The sequence below is a fragment of the Mustela putorius genome, unplaced genomic scaffold (genome assembly GCF_011764305.1).
Source record: "Mustela putorius furo isolate JIRA1106 unplaced genomic scaffold, ASM1176430v1.1 tig00000698_pilon_pilon_pilon, whole genome shotgun sequence".
NCBI lineage: Eukaryota > Metazoa > Chordata > Mammalia > Carnivora > Mustelidae > Mustela > Mustela putorius.
The window spans coordinates 2,914,371-2,931,532 of NW_025421449.1; the positions used below are offsets into that span (position 1 = coordinate 2,914,371).

At 53.5% G+C, this 17,162-nt stretch overlaps 1 protein-coding gene across 3 annotated transcripts in view; it reads left to right on the forward strand.

The window, feature by feature from the left end:
• CDH23 (cadherin related 23) overlaps window positions 1-17,162 on the forward strand; it is a 350,388-nt gene that overhangs the window by 58,670 nt on the left and 274,556 nt on the right. For all 3 annotated transcript variants that reach the window (XM_045083456.1, XM_045083463.1, XM_045083457.1), the window contains exons 3-5: window positions 6,966-7,108; window positions 7,677-7,724; window positions 7,838-7,930. In XM_045083456.1, coding sequence (XP_044939391.1) covers window positions 6,966-7,108; window positions 7,677-7,724; window positions 7,838-7,930 — 284 coding nt within the window. The remainder of the gene's footprint in view (window positions 1-6,965; window positions 7,109-7,676; window positions 7,725-7,837; window positions 7,931-17,162) is intronic.

Genomic DNA, 17,162 nt, shown 5'->3' on the forward strand with positions numbered 1-17,162 from the left:
CATTTGTTTACCCAGCAAGCTGCTCTTTACTGAGCGCCTCTGGGATGCCAGCCTCTGTGTTGTGTTTAGGGGTACAACCCAGAACATGACAGGCTAGGCCATGACCCCCATGGAGCTAACAATGGTGTGTGTGCCATGGCAGGCAGGGGGCTGGGGCAGGCCGTCTACAGGTCAGGTGAATAAACACAATCAGCTCAGAGAAAAGAGAATCATGAGGACAGTGACACAGGATGCAGTGACATGTGGTGACAGGGCGTCCCTTTAGAGAGGCTCTGTGTATGATCAAGTATTGGGGAAGGCCTCTCTGAGAATGTTACTCTTGGGCTGAGAGAGGAATAGTGAGGAAGCTGGCAGGTAGGGACATACCCATCAGAAGGCACAACCAGGGCAAAGGACCTGGGGCAGCCACTAAATGTTCAGGAACAGAAAGAAGGTCCAGATCTGGGAGGGGTAAGCCTGGGAGCCTGCGCAAGATGCAGAGGGCAATGTTGCCTCAGGCCAGATGGCTGGGGACATGGACATAATCTGACTTAAGTTTGGGCTTTAAGTTCTTTAATTGTGGTAAAATATAAGAAAAATTTTACCATCTTAACCACTTTTTAATGTACAGTTCTGGAGTGTTCCGTACATTTGTGTTGTCATGCGACAGATCCCTGGAACTCTCTACATCTTGCAAAACTGAAACTTTATACCCTTTAACAACCCTCCATTCCTCTGAACCCCCTCCCCCGCCCCTGGCACCCACCCTTTGACTTTTGGTTTCCGTGAATTTGACCGCACTGGCTATCTCATGCAAGGGAGATCAGTCACACAGCGTTTGTCCTTTTGTGACCGGCTTGTTTCATTCAGCAGAGTGTCCTCAAGGTTCTCCGTGTTCAGAGCATGTCAGAATTCCCTTTCTGTTTAAGGCTAAATAATATTCCATTGTATGTATAGACTGAATTTTGTTCATTCATTCTTCCATCAATGGACATGTGAGTTGCTTCCCCCTTTTGGCTGTTGTGGATCACACTGATATAGGCATGGGTGTGTCGTGACTCAAGCTCTTTAAAGTCCCACTTTTGGGACATCTGGGTGGCTCTGTTGTTAAGCATCTGCCTTCGGCTCAGGTTGTGATCCCAGGGTCCTGAATAGAGCCCTACATCAAGCTTCCTACTCAGCGGGAAGCCTGCTTCTCCCTCTCCCACTCCCCTGCTTGTGTTTCATCTCTCGTGGTGTCTCTCTCTCTCTGTCAAATAAATAAATAAAATTAAAATATATATGTAAAGTTCCACTTTCTACCCACAAGGAGAGGTTTGGTGCCTGCCTGGGTTGGGTTGGCACAAAGTGGAGAGGGCTAGCCTTGCGGAGTTACCATTTCCTGGGAGGGTGGAGGTAGGGGGTGGGGACAGGAGCAGAGAGTCCTCCTGCAAGCACTGATTGAGCCAAGAGTCCTAGGACTGAGCCTTTAAATCATCCTGGGGCCGGAGAAGCTTTTCTCTGCATCTAAAATGGGAGCTGTAAACCAGGCTGACTTACAGGCGGTACACACCAGTCCGGTTGTTTATGGCCAGCATCCTTTCGGATTGGTTGATGCCTGAACTATGCCCATTGTTAGATATTTGAAGATCACCCTGCTATGAAGCAGTCAGGTTTCCCAGCCTGGCTGGCATCGGGGTCTCTCGCAGGAGAGTGGGGCTTCTGTGTAAAAGGTCACGCCCTGGGCTCCCTCCGGGGCCAACTGAGTCAGCAGGGGCTGGAAATCTATATTGTCACTCCCCAGGTGTCACTCCCACAATTTTGGGGGTATCTTCTGTGGGCTCTTCCCCACACACAAAACAGGCCTGGTGATGAGGGTTTAAGTGCAGATCGTTCGTTGGAAAGGGGCTTCCAGGAAATGCAGGTGGGGAGTGAGGAGGCGAGACAGGGAGGTGAAGACGCAGGACCAACCAGGTCAGCCCCACGGGGGTGAGTCCCAGCAGGGCACTCCAAGAGGCAGCATACAACATGCCTCTGCATTAGCCCCCCGAGAGGTCAGGGAACTGGAGGGGTTACCTGCCACCTCATTATCCACCATCTTGCATCAGTCATTCTTTGAGCAGTGCTCCTGGGGTCCTCCGTTCCCTGGCATGTCCAATCTGTCTGGTGTTGGGGTCGGGGGGAAGAGTCTCCAATGGCCAGAACCCTCAGTGAAGAATCCCAGGCTGGCACTTGGAGGTCGGGCTGCTGTGTGTGACGATGGGATGTGCCAAGGCCTAGTGCGTTGGGTACCAGTAACACCTGGAATGAAGGGCTGCCCGGCTCCCGTCTCTCCACTGTGGAAGGGGCCATCCAGCCCCTGTCAATCACTGAGTGCCCTTCCTACCCGTGAAAAGAGCTCTGGGCCTCATCCACTGTTGGTGGGAATGTAAATGGTGCGACTCCTGTGGAGAACAATTTGGTGGCTCCGTAATAGGTTGAGTATAGAATTACCGAGGACCTGGCAATTCCACTTCTTGTTCCTAGTTCCTGCCCACGGATGCTCGTGGTGGCACAATTCAAAATAGCCAGAAGGGGGAAACAACCCAGAAATCCATCAGCAGATGAGCAGATAAAAAAACTGTAGTCTCTCCGTGCAATGGAATGTGACTCAGCCATAGGAAGGGATGACGTAGTACGTCACAATATGGATGAATCCCGAAGATTGTATTCTGAGTGAAAGAGGCCAGACACAAAGACTGCCCCTCGTATCATTGTATTTATATGAAACATCCAGAACAGGCAAATTCACAGAGACATTCTGTGGCTTCGTGGTTGCCAGGGAGAGGAAGGGAGGAAGGGGGAGTGATTGCTGAGTGGGTGTGGGTTTCCTGTTGGGGGTGATGAGAATATTCTGGAAGCAGATCATGGTGATGGTCGCATCACACTGGGAACATACCTGGTATGGCTGAATTGTGTATGTTAAAATGGCTAAAAGGAAGCAGCTTGTATTCTATGTATTTTATCACAGTTTTGGAGCAAAACACAACAAAATTCCCCATATTCCACAGCCTGAATCGGAGAGTGTATTATTATCTGCTTCTCAGGTGGGGAGCAAACCTAGAGTGTGATAATGTGTACCGCAGGGCCCCTCAGCCAGGGATGGTTCTTCCGAGTGGCTGCTTCTAGGACCATGGGCCGGAGTGGGGCCCCACAGATTGGCCTCGTTCCTGCGTGCAGTAACGCAAACAGAGGTTGCTAGAAGGCTTCCCGGTGGAGAAATGAGCCCTGTGTCCAGGAGAAGCCAAAGCGAGGCCCAGCTTCTGCAGAGTGGCAGAACAGCCCTGGGAGGGGGAGTTTGTGCCCAGCTGGAAAATTGCGGGCGTCTTGTCTTAAATATAATATTAAATCGGCACCTTTAATTAGTACACTTAGAAAAGGTCACTAGCAATTACCTGGGACACAAAGAAGGCGTAAGCGGGCAAGAGCCTGTGAGGAAGCCGAAAAGGACCATTTTGAGCAGCACATAATTGAGGGGAAAATGGATAAAAGTCCAGGAAATTATAGGGTGGGTGACAGCAGCTGATGGCCCCATCCATGTCCTGCCCAGGGCCCCGCTTCTTGGAAGGGCCTGAGCATTGGGCCTGAGAGAGAGAGCCGTTTGGGATATCAGACTGAGTCGTACGACCTTGGCTAGAGGGCCAGTGTGGTCTTTTTCCAGAATCCCGTCAACCAGTAGAGAGCTTGGTCCCATATCCATCATCTGGGCTGGGCCCTGACGGTGGTTGGCAGGTGAAGACTTCGCTCCAGGGGGCCTCCACGGACTCCTCGTACTGTGGGCAGGCAGGACCACTCGGGGCCTCAGTTTCCTTATATGGGATCTCCCCAAAGCATTAGGAAGGAGTTCAGGGTTCCTCAAACTGTGCCGCTAAAGCACACCTGAGGGGACAGAAAGGAAACAGGCATCTCTGGAAGTCGGGGAGGCTGGAAGTTCTTTTATAGCTTCAGGTTTGGTCTTGAAAAATAAACTGTTACACTGTGCTCCAAAATATCCCCCTTGATTTCAGTGTAAAGCAATGTTTGCCATCGAACAACAGATGTTTGAAGAGATGCTCTTGGTTTATCTGTGACATCACATACCTCTTCCTTCCTCATCAAAAAGGAGCCCTGCATTAGCAGTCTGGAAATTTGGGTTCTAGCTGCAGACTCTGTCCTCCACCATTGTACTTTGGGCAACTAGTGAAATGCCTTCAGCTTTTCCATCTTTAAAATGGGAAGTTTGAGGAGCGCCTGGGTGGCTCAGTGGTTAAGCGTCTGTCTTTGACTCAGGTCATGATCCCAGGGTCCTGGGATGGAGCCCCTCATTGGGCTCCCCGCTCCGTGGGAAGCCTGCTTCTCCCTCTCCCACTCCCCCTCTTACTGTCTCTCTCTCTCTCTCTGTTTGTCAAATAAATGGATAAATAAAATCTTTAAAAAATAAAAATAAAAAAAAGTAAAAAATAAAACGGGAGGTTTGGGCTCCCCAAAAGGTCTCTGAGGTTGTTCCGACTCTGTCCCGTGATTCTACTCCTCTTCCTCCTGCTTCTCACCTCCTCCCCATCACCTTGGATGCTGCCATATCCGGCTGTGCTGTGTGACCTTTTACCTCTGATCCACAACTTCCTAATCTGTAAAGTGGGTAGAATAATGGCTATGGAACAGAGTTGCTGGGAGGATTTAATGAGAGAACATGGGTGAATGAGCCTAGTACTCTGTCTGGCATGTCTGCAGAGCCCAGTGACTGCCCAGTGTCTTCCTTTTCCAAGTGTTAGGCTTCTGGTTAGGGTCATGAAAGGGTCATGTCCACAGAAGTCCTGAATCTTGGGTTCCCATATCAAGTGTTGAAATGTGTAGGGTTGTGGAGACAAACAAGGGCTCTGGACCCAGAGTACTGGGATCTGAATTCCAGCTCTGCCATTTACTAACTGCAGGCCATGGTCAGTGACTTAATCACTCTTTGTTACCTTATCTGTTAAATGGGGAGAATGATGGTAAGGATTGAACCAGACAGTACCGGGAAACGTCTTAGCCCAGGGTCAAGAGTGTGGTTAGCACTCAGAAATATCAGCTATCATTGTCACGTTAGAATGGTCCTTTTAAAAGTTCACGTAGTGTTCTTTTCTAGATGATAGTCGCAGAGTTTGGAATCCTTTCTTACTTAGTTTGATCATCAGAGCTATTCAGTAAACACGAGAATCTGTATTTGGGGAAGAAAGAGTGGTATGTTCCATCTTATGGGGTAAACTGAGGCTTTAAAGAAGGGATTTGCCAAGGCCATGATTCTAATTTAACTGCCCCTTTGAGAATCAGACGAAGACTGTAGACCCTTTCTGCAGAAACCGACACCGTGCACTCATGACATTTTGTACGGTTCCCGGAGGTGCAAGGAGCTGAGGCCAAGGCAGCCAGCCCATCCAGTTGTCTGGGACCTCCTGGCTTCAGTGTATGTCCCAACCCAGTCCCAGACAACAAGGGGGTGGGTCACCCTGCCTGAAGCCTACCCAGGGAAGGCTGTGACCCCTGGGAGTTGGTGCCCTGCACTAGGGCTTCTTACAGCTGTAAGCCAGGCACCTCGGGGCCCTCTGGCCAGACTGTATTTCCTGGGGAACAGGGACACCTCAGTCCTCTTCCTGTGAACAGAGACCACACCCTGCGCCCGGTTCTGGTCTCGATTTCCTGGAGCCTGGGCCCCATCTTCCTAACCTCTGTGTACTCCAGCACTTAGCACGAGGCCAGCACCCACTCACTATTGGGTAAATGCCAAGAACTGTAATATGTTGTGAATTACAAAGCGTGCTTCCATTTGCAAAAGGCAGAAACCCAACTCAACACTCGGGCCAAAGGAAAAAACACAGGTGAGAAGAGGTGGATTTCTTAGCTTATACAGCTGAGAAGTCCAGAGGTTGGAGCTAAACTTCAGGCATGGCTGGCCACACACCCTCAAACCTTCAGCAGTCTCTCTCCGTACACTGTTTGGCTCTATTTTCCTCCTGTTGGCCTCATTCTCACGCTGACCCTTCCTGGGTGGTGCCAGAGATGGTTGCCTGTAGGGCCAAGTTAGCAACCCCAGTGGAAGGAGGGCCCCTCTTTCCCAGTCCAGCGCAAGTCCCAGGGTTGGCTTTGACTGGCTTGTTTGGGACCCGTGCTCATCCCTGCACCAATCACTGTGACCAGGGAGACAGAGTGCTCTGATTGGCTCAGGCTGAGTTATGTGCCCATCCTGGGGCAGAAGAATGGAAGGGGCCTGCCCTCATCTGAGCCACTTGGAGGAGGAGTCTTCACATTAAAATCAGAAAAAAAGGGGTGCCTGTGTGGCTCAGTAGGTTAAAGCCTCTGCCTTTGGCTCAGGTCATGATCTCAGGGTCCTGGGATCGAGTCCCATGTCGGACTCTCTGCTCAGCAGGAAGCCTGCTTCCCCCCCTCTCTCTGCCTGCCTCTCTGCCTACTTGTGATCACTCTCTCTGTCAAATAAATAAAAATCTTTAAAAAAATAAAATAAGGGCGCCTGGGTGGCTCAGTGGGTTAAGCCGCTGCCTTCGGCTCAGGTCATGATCTCAAGAGTCCTGGGATCGAGTCCCGCATCGGGCTCTCTGCTCAGCAGGGAGCCTGCTTCCCTCTCTCTCTCTCTCTGCCTGCCTCTCCACCTACTTGTGATTTCTCTCTGTCAAATAAATAAATAAAATCTTTAAAAATAAAATAAAATAAAATAAAATCAGGAAAAAAAGGGGGGACAGGCCCAGGTAACAGCTGTCCACTAGCCACCTAAACCATGGTGAGCCACAGTTGTCTATGACAAGCACATATACACGCTGTAACAAGTGTCCAGGGTGGGGGCAGGGAGTCTGGGTTGGGGCCCAGAGAGGCACAGTGACCTGCCAGCAGTTTTGGGGGTGGCAGGTCCCCACTGGGATTCAGCCACCTGAGCAAGGTGCTGGGGAGTAGACCCGCCTTCCATAGCTGCCCTCTGACCTCTCCCTTGACTATTCTAGGTTCCTCTGTGACCCAATTGTTGGCCCGAGACATGGACAACGACCCCCTCGTGTTTGGTGTATCTGGGGAGGAGGCCTCCCGTTTCTTTGCCGTGGAGCCTGACACAGGTGTGGTGTGGCTGCGGCAGGCGCTGGACAGAGAGGTATGACCTGGCTGTGCACTTGCCCCAGTTCTTTCTGGGAGGGGGGCGACGCAGAGGCAGACCCTGGTGGAGGCTGGCTCATCACCTTTTAGGTGAGGCCCTGTCCTGACCCCGAAGTAGCATCTTCCTGATTTAATGGTGTCCCTCTTCCAGGGCCAGTGCTGACATGTGGACTTGGAGTTGGAATGGGGTGGTCGGGGTATCTCCAAACAAGGGACAACCCTCGATGGTCAAGAAGGACAGTGACCCAGGGTTCATCCCCTATAGAATGGTGGCTCCATGGTATAGATGGTCTACCCCCATGCACAATGTTCCACTAAAGGACATTCCTGGAGACACAGGAATTGGTGACAAGGCAGGCCTTAGCAAATTAAGGTAGGAGTTTGAAAACCCCTACCTTTGTTGTCTCCTTACATTTGAAGAAATGGCCACAGAGGCGTCTAGTGACTTGGTCAAGATCACACAGTAATGGAGAGGCCGAGCCCAGGTTAGAGCCGGGGCCCAGGACTCAGGATATCTTCGTGCCTCTGTCTAACTCTGCCTTCTCCCTCCCTACCTTCTCTTTCAGACCAAGTCTGAGTTCACAGTGGAGTTCTCCGTCAGCGACCACCAAGGGGTGAGTGTCCCCTGCGGTCCCTGCCGCCCTGGGAGGCAGGAGCCCAGGCCCTTGGGCAGAAAGAGGCCAGGGGCCCATGCCAACACTAAATCCCCGCCCCCTTCTCTCTCCAGGTGATCACACGGAAGGTGAACATACAGGTCGGGGACGTGAATGACAACGCACCCACGTTTCATAACCAGCCCTACAGCGTCCGCATCCCTGAGGTAGGAAACCCTGAGCTCACGCTTGAGGAACATGGTGAGGCTGCTGCTCCAGGGCCACCTGGGAGTGGGCTGAAGCTGGGGAAAGGGCGGCTCCGGCTCTGCTTCTCCTGCCTGCACCACAGCCCAGGCAGCAGCTCTGGGCAGGTTGGTGACCGTGCCGATGCCTCCGTGGATAGGGGCCCGCCCGCTGCTCGAGAGTGGGTTGGCGGTAGCCTCAGGCGTGATTGAAGGCCTGCCTGGCATGAGCCCCACAACTCCAGCTGGAGGCGGGACAGGACAGGAGTTGGGAGGAGCAGGTGTTATGGCCTCTTTCCTTCTGTGCACAGCCAGTGTGGGCCACAGGCACATGGGATGGCAGGCCCAACCTCAGACTTTCCAGCAGTGCCCAGAATGGGTCCCACTGGACTCAGAAAGCAGGTGGCTTCAGGAAGGGACTTTATTTCCCTAGCCTTATGCTTGTCCCACGTCTCCCTGGCCCCTCTGCTCCTTTGGGTCGTCTGTGTACTCTGAGTGTGTTTGCATGAGTGCATACGTGTAAAACCAAGCCATCGCTGGTAATTGAGAAGTACAAATTATTGCATTACAAACGGTTCATTAATAAGCTGGCTGCTGGCTCCCAAGGGTACCAGGGTTCTCATGGCTTACTGTCCCTTTCCCAGTGACTGATGGCAGTCTTCGGGGCTGGCAGTTAGCCATTCAAAGACCTTGAAGGTGGTGGGTAAAGAGCTTCTGCTGGGTGTCCCTCAGGCCTGCCCTCAGGGCTCTGGGCTGAGCGGCAGCCTTGAGGGTTGGCCTGGGAAAGACAGGAGAGGGAATCCACTGGGGAGAAGCAGGTCAGCACTGGCGTTTGAGTTCCAGTTCCTTTATATGTCATTGGATCAGGAGACTGGAAGGGTCTTTACAAAATAATCTGTTCAGTTTGTAGATGAGAAAACTGAGGCTCAGTATGGGATTTATCCAAGGTCACATAGCTTTGACTCTGTCTCTGACACCCAGGGCAGCCTCAGATTCCCTCCAAGATGACGAGACCTTGTCTCATGCTCCCCTCCCCCTCCCGTGCCACTCCTGTTCCTGGCCCTCCTCACTCAGCTATGAGCCAGTGGTCCTGTGGTTGTGCCAGATGGAAGAAAGCGAGGACAAGTGTGGGGGTAGGAACACACCATAGGCTCCCGCGCCCTTCCCCTGATGGGGCAGGGCGTAAGGAAGGAGAGCCCTCGGTCCCAAGCATGGGGATGCAGTGCCCTGAGCGGTGGCCAGTGTGTCCGGTACTGCAGCTTGGCTCTGGCCCTCTCATTTGGAAGTCTCCCTAATTTAATTAAGGGTCTCTACGTGCCAGCCTGCACTCTGGGCCCAGGCTCAGAAACCAAGGGCACGGCTCAGAGTTAATGAGCCTTGGGCCCATTGCTCAGCTGCCATCCTGGCAGGCATGGCTGTCCTCTGTCTTCGCTCACAGGGGGCAGCAGGCAGCAGCAATGACAAGGGGACGAGAGGTCACATCCCTCCTCCCCAGCCTTTGGGCCGGGGCCAGCCTTTATCCTTGCTACCTTTGCCAAGAGATATGACCTCCAACGCTACCCTGTTGGAATCCCCTGGGGTTCTCCGAAGGCCCCTGCCTCCAAGGAGAGAGCCTCTTCAGTCAGTCATCTATTTAACAAATATTTATTGAGTGTGTGCTGTGGGCTTGGCGCTGTGCCAGGCTCTCGCCGCACGGAGACCTGGAAGGCCAAAAGAACGCCAAAGACAGGAGCTGGAACTAGCGGCGTTGGACGTAGGTCCAGCCCTTGCTCTGCTTCCAGACCGCTGAGTCCTTTTGGGCATGTCACTTACCCTCTCTGGGCCATCGTCCTCCTTATCTAAGAAAAGCAGAGGACAGGCAGGATAAAGTAGCCGCCTGCCGCCCATCTGATGGGGAGACAGTGGGCTGAGAGGGGCCAGCTACAAGGACACACAGTTCTTGGAGGACAGCCTATGTGGTTTACTTGCTCATCTGTAAACATCCCCAGGTCACCTCCTTGACATGATACGTGATGCCCTACTTAGGGCTGCTCTGTGTGGCTGGTGGGGTATAGTGTCAGCTGGATGAAGGCCGTGGGCCACTCCTGACCCGAGGTGGCTTGGCACTGACCAGCCCTGGCCTGGTGTGGTCACTTGAGCTAGAACTTAGCTGCCTGGCTCAGGCCCCAGCTGAGGTACCTGCGAAAGGCCTGCTGGCCCCTGGCCCAGAATTGAGTCTGGGCTCTCCTGCTGGCCTTGAGGTCACCCTGGCAACCCCAGGCCCTGGCCCTTAAGAAGCATGATGTATGACAGAGGCCCTACAGAAATAAATAGGGTAAGAATGCAAACCAGAGAAAGAGAAGAGGGCCCTGGAGACCCTGAGAGTTTGCCAGAGTGACCAGAGAAATCTCAGCAGGCTTCCCGGAGGAGGTGGCTTTCCAGCTGAAGCTTGCCAAGGTGAGCGGTGGAGCTCTTGTAGGTCAAGACCCCTGGGGTTTAGTCCTGGCAGTGCCAGCTACTGGCTGGGTGAGACGCTAGGCCTATCACTGCGCCTGCTGGCTTTGTTTCCAACAGCTGTTAAACTGGGGAGTTGGAGCAGTTCCTTCTAGGGCTGATAGCCAGTGGTCTGAGGATGAATCCCAACAGGAGAAGCTCCTACTTCTTCAGTCCTTCATTATTCCTGGCTTGCAGAGAAGATCCCATGGCTGTTTCCATCCACTGAGCTCCCTTTCCGGTCGTCCCAGCCCCCTGCCACCTCTCCCTTACCTTCTCAGCATCCACTGTCCCCCGCCCTACGGGCCCTGACAATTTGGGGGTCTGTTGTACCCAGAGCCCAAGGATGGGTGGGAAGAGCAAGCTTATAGGGAGACAAATTCTGGGTCTACATAACAAAGAACTTTCTAATATTGAAACCTAGTGCACAGTCTAACCCCCTACCCTTCCAGGGATGTACGGAGTTCCCCAGCCCTGGAGTGATGCAGGCTAAAGCCAGAGAACCACATGTTTCAGAAGCCATTCAGAACTGAGTATCAGAGAAGGGACGGATCAGAAGGTCCCAAGCACACCCCATCAGAATTTCCATCAGAACTAGTAAAGATGCAGATTCTTACTCTCCTCCAACTCTGAATCCATGGTTCGGAAAGAGCCAGCCCAGGAAGCTGCATTTTTAACAGTGACAGCAAGCCCTGGAGACCTGGCCCATGGGGACCATGTCCTTGGGTCCAGAGTGGGAGTGGGTGGGAGGTTCTGCCTCTTTCTCCAAGAGAAGTTCGCTGACCCCCTGCCCCACAGTCCTCCCCCTCCCCCCAGCCCAGACCCCCCTGCCTGGCCCCGCCCCTCCTCCTGAGAAGCCAGGCAGGTGTGTTTGGGTTTCTGTGCTCCTGGTTCCCCTCCTGCCCAGCCCTCTCCCCTCACTAAGCTGTTCTACATGTAATTATCCATTTTATCAGGGTGAAAGGCCCTGCAATTCACTTGTCGAAGCCCTAACGAGGCAGCGTGGCTGCTTTCAAGTCCGTAAAGAAAAGGGAAATCCTGCTAGAATTGGCAACTTAATTCACCAAGCCAGCCTCGACAGACCTCATTAAGTCCCCGTGTATTCATTTCAGGCTAATGGCTGTCATGCTGACTGCTGTTTGATTTGCTGTAATAGACTTTTATGGCGTTCCAATTTGCTCAAACGTGTTTGCCTGTGTCTGTGCCCAGCAGTACCGCTCCACTACCTCCGTTCGGGTTGTGTGTCCGCCTCGCTGACCTTCAGCGCTGCCCTGTCCCCTGTGTCCTCCTGGGGCCACCGCCCACCCACAGCCCTCCAGATCCACCGCGGGGAGGTAACCCTGGGGCTGGGGTGTTCAAAGCTGGAAGATGGGTGTGAGGTTAGAAGTTGGACGGTGCCAGGTGGTTCCTTGGGTCAGGGAGTCAAGGAGGGACTTCTGTAATCACAGGGACGGCTGTGTCCTTGAAGTTTTGACAAGTCCAGCCAACTTAGCTGGACAGTTAAGGCTGTTATCCACCTGGCCTCAACCTACCTTTGTTGCCTTCCCTATTGGCTTCCTCTGCATGGATCGTCCTGTCAGCCCAGGGGCCGATCCAGGGCTTGTGAGCCTGTGTCTTCCCCTCTTTTCTCTTGCTCCAGCACACGCACATCGTGCTCTTCTAACTGGTCCTGGGCTGTTTTCTTTCCGCTCTCAGCCTGACTCAGTCCTGCCTGGCCTTCAGAGCTCAGAGCTGACCCACTGTGCCCTGATCCACTTCCACATTTGCGGAACAGCTATGAAGCAAGGCCCGGGGTTCTGAGCTGACGGGGACATGTCGGGGAGAGCGAAAGGACTCTCCCATTTGCCAGCTGTGCAACTCGTGACCTAACCTCTCTGGATCTCAGTTCTCTTATCTATGAGCTAAGTGCACTGTTTGCCTCCCGGGGTCATTGTGAGAGATAGAATAGCGCAGATGGGTAAGACCCTTTGCCCCATTCGTGGCTCATAGCATCCTCAGTAAAATGCTGGTGACTAAGACCAAGGTCTTGTCTTCAGGGGAGATAATTTTACACAGCGTAAGACAGGTTAGAGGATGTCTGATGACATCTAAATGTATCAGATGCCATGATAGCTTACAGTGTGCAAAGCAGGAGGGAAGCACTGTGGAAGGAATGGCCCGGTCTCTATGCAGGGGCTGTTTCTTTGGGACCTCACAGGATGTGTAGAAGTTTGGTAGTCACAGAAGGAGATGATGGTGTCTCCGAATATTGTATAGTCTCTGCCCTTTAGCTTCTTTTCATATAGTGGAATTTCCAAAAGTGGGAAGTAAACTCTAACCCCTGACCAGGGACCCTGTTGAAGAGGGCCAGTGGCTGTTGGGGTGTGTGTGTCCCTCACCGGTACCCAGTGTTCCCTTGTGGAAATAGAGCTGGGCTACAAGTAGGCTCCCTGGGACCCTGCCCAGCTCACTGTGACAGACAGCTCAGGTCCCACATAGATCTTTGTCACTCGTGGCTTCGGGTGACCAGCTGTGGGGGGCGGGGGAGGGGAGGAGGCTGGTAGAAGAGAAGGGTGGACTGGAATGAGAAAGCAGGGGCTTGAGTGCCCACTGCCCTGGATGGGGGCACAGTCCAAGCCAGGGTCCCCCCGAGGCCACCCCATCTCTCCATGTCACTTAGCAAGGACAGATGGAAGTCCCTCCTCCCTGGAGCTCCTTATTAGAGACAGGAAAGCAGGGAGAAGGAGACTCCTGCTGAGCATGTGTCCGTGAAACAGAGTAATTCAGTTTTGTGATAATAATACATTGACATCGTTGTTACTGCTGAGTTTCCTCTGCGCCCAAGGCTGTGCTTGCCGTGCATGTGGGAGCTCCCTGAGCACTCACGCCCCCTCACAGGCTAGCCACGTCGTTAGCCCCATGCCATGCATGTGGACGTGGAAACAGAGAAGCTTTGTGACTTGCCCAGAACTCCTCAAGGATGGAGCCAGAATGAGGAGACAGGTCTGGTTCTGCCTGCAAAATGGAAATAATCATGCCTGCTTTGCAAAACTATTGTGAGGATTCAAGTAAATGGGACCGTGTGTGGGAAGGGTTTCGCACGAGGGCCAGCGTAAGCTAGGGTCAGACACACGGCCAAGGCTGTGGTTGGTGGTGCATTCATCTCCCCTGCCAGCCTGAGCAGGGCCTGTGTGCCCTCCGTACCCAGCCCAGGCCCCAGCCCATGGACGAGAACTTCCCAAATGGGCAGAAGCCCGCTGCTCCCTCTGCCTCTTGGACAGTTGAGAGGACAGTAGGAGTCTTCGCGCAAAGGGCTCTGCCCTCACCAGCTTTCTTCCCCAGGCGAGGGGTCCATTAGGGCTCACAGTGTCCGGTCCCAGGGTGAGAGCAGCCAGGCCTGGTGCTGGGGTGCAGAACGTGCCCACCCTTCCCGGGACACCACAGAGCTCACTGCTGGAGCTCTCTAGTGCCCTCTATTGCCTGCCAGCTCTGGAATCTCAGCCATGCCCTTCTCAGCCATGCTCTGGGCACATGGAGAGCCAGGGAGGGGTGGCCAGACGAGGCCCTGAGCATGCAGAGGTGGGCATGACCAGACTGACTAGCACCCACTGGGGACAACAGCAGCGCCCCCAGCTGCCCTCCTCACGGCGTGCCCATCAGACGCTGAATGATTTATAAACTGCATCCTCAGGTAGCAAGAGGTGGGGGGTTGGGGGGCTCCCACTGACTTGTGCCTTCCATTCCCCCCTGAGATGTCAGCTCTGCTCATGAGAGTGTCCTCTTCCATGCCAGTCCCTTGACAGGCCATATTAATTTATACCTGGCGGCCGTGGTGCCCGGCAGCCCCCTCTGCATCTCTAACACCCACCTATTGATCTGGGAGAAGGAGACCAATAAATCATCTCGGGGGCTCTGGAGCCTGCTGACCAGAGCCACAGTGGCTTCCCCTAGCCAGGCAGCAGTCCCAAGCTGTGCCATGTCTCTGGACCTGCAGTGAGCACCCTGAGGGCCTCACACCTCTTCTGGTCCCCCAGCATCTGCACAATGACAAGGACCTCCTCTCTGGCCGTGGACAGGTGCCACAGCCTACAGTAGCCAGGACAGCAAGCTTCGGGCTTGTAGCAGTGAAATGACGTGTGACCATGGGCAAAGCAGCAGGGCCGCCTGTTTCTACATAGTCCTGAGGTGGGACGCATGTGTGCATTGTGATATGGTGAGCATGTACTTATTGGAGTAATATCCTCCTGTCTCTGAGGATTTTCCCTGTCTTTCATCTGTCCTCACTACAACTCTGTAAGTTAGGGGAGAATTTTTCTTCCCATTTCAGAGATGAAAGAAACTGAGGCCAAGAGAAGTTTCATGACTTCTGCCAGTCCCCTGGCATCAAGCTAGAGCCATTCAGCTAGAGCCATAGTCTTGCTTTTGTTACCTTCAGCTTCTTCACGTGTGTCTTTTTGTAACTTTGTAGCTTTGCCATGGCCTGCTTATAACTTGCGGAATTCGCAAAGATGAGGCCCTGATCAAGCCAGGCTGCAGGCAGACGATGGGGAGCTCAGGGCCTCATGCACAGGCTTAACCCTGTCCCCGGCTAAGGGCTGTCACATGTGCCCCATACACAGGCTGTAGCAGCCCAGCGGAGAAGCTTGGCTCAGAGCCCACTGCCCACTCTATGGAGTGAGGACCACCTTTGGAGGTCAGGACCCCACCACGGTCGGTCGTAGTGACACTCCTTTCCAGTAACCTGCAGGATTAGGGTGCCCCTGCCTCTGAGATTTGCATACAACATTGTTCTGTGAGACATGGAAAACCCATCCTTACAGGTGAAAGCCAGACTGCCTACCCAGGTCCCCACGACCTCCATGGCACACCCTCCTTCCATGCCCCCTGGGGCACGGCCAGGGCTGTGAGCTCCCTCCACCACTCTCCGCACAAGGAAGGAGGGCAGCATGGGAGCAGGGGACAGAAGAAGCCCAGATGTAATTAAAATTACTATTTTGTTTTAATGTCCGTTACACCGGTTTCCTTGCCGATTCTGGCTGGGAGTCTTCGGGGGCTGCTGTCATTCTGTGGCAGGGGCTGCAGGACCGTCTGAGGTGAATACGAGGCAGGGGCCCAGGTGCAGAGCCCAGCCTGCAGGCAGTAGGGATTTGCTGGTATATGCCAGGACACCTCTTATTGTGCCCCCACCCTTCAAATAAAGACCCTCTAGATGGAAGGAGACAGAAACTGGATGCAAGAAGATGCTCCTGCCTCATGGCTGGCCTGACAGCCCCACGAGCCCGGAGTCCACCTGTCGCCTTCATACCCTTTCTCTAAATGGTCTCCTCTCCCCTGTGGTGGAGCCTGTTGCTGGAGGGGTCAGGTCTCCTGCCTGCACCCTTTTACCTCCAGGCAGTGGTGTCTTCTCAGACCCTGGGTGGGCAGCTGGCTGGGGATACTGGTGGTCAGAAGGACTTGTGGTCCATCAGTGACATGGGGACCCTGAGCCCTACTGTGGTTATGCGCACACAGATTCTGACTCCACCCGGGGAGGCCACAAGCAAGGTGCCGGGTCTTTCAGAGCCTCAGTGTCTCCTTCTGTAAAATGGGGGTGCACTGGGGTTGTGTGAAAGTTCGAGGGGATCCCATGCATGAAGCCCCACACTCCTGGGGTAGATGATGGGTATTCCCATTGTTAGCAAGAATTACAAAGAAACCTGTGGAAAACATAAAAAGGAAACACGACAATGAGAAAAAAAAAAAGAAGCAGTCACCAAGAAATAACTGGTAATGGCCTGAGAATCTTCCAAATAGGCTCCTTGGACCCAGCACTGGAGGGACTATCAAGGTGACTTAACCTAAGCACACATTCTGTAGAGATCACCAAAGCCAGACAGAGGCAGAGATTTCCCCAGGGACCCCCCGGAAGTCAGTGGCAAACCACGGAAGAGCTAAGGTGACCGGGGAAGATTCTCAGGGACATGGTCTCTAGAATCCATGGGCCTGAGCCATCCCGCCACCAGAGGGGCTGTGCTATTCTCCCAGATGGACACTGATGTTCAGAGCCGAGCTGGGGAGAGGGGAGGATCTCTGCCCCCCGGGCTCCTACAGCCCCCACAAGTTCAAGAGCGGTGTCCTGGCTCGCTGCTTTCCAACATAGTGCTTGGGGCCTTGTGAGCATGTTGGCTGACCGCCAGCATGCCGCTGCTATTTCTCCTGTTCTGGGGACTCTGGAATTTTGTCTCAACCCCATGATTTACCCAAACAAGTTGGAGTATTGTTAGACAGCTTGGGGACAGGCCTGGCAGCCGTCTTGACAACAAGCCCCACCCCCACCTTACACCCGAGGCTGGTGTGGATATGTTTGTGGGCTGCCTGACCCACCTTGTTTTCTACCAGGAGTGGGGAAAATAAGAGAAAGTGAGCAGGCGCTTGGTTGATGGAATTATTATAATTTCTCTGATTCCTTAGCAGCCTTTAATTACTTTGCAACTTTGTGGCACTGGCTAGAAGCTGGGAGGGGCTGGGCTCTCCTTCTTCATAATAACCTTAAGTGGAGACCTCCTGTCCGTCTATGGAAAAGCCGGCTCCTCTCTCCAGATGCAATAATACAGCCGAGAGATTTCACCCAGGGCATAATCACTAGGTACAATGTAATCTTCCCCGCTCACTGTCTTCATCACCAATTGGCCGGCCCACTTCGCAGGCGTGGGGGACTGCCAGCCACAAAGAACCGAATGTCCGGTCGCGTCCTTGTCCAGGCGGGTCACGGGCTCAGGACGTTTCC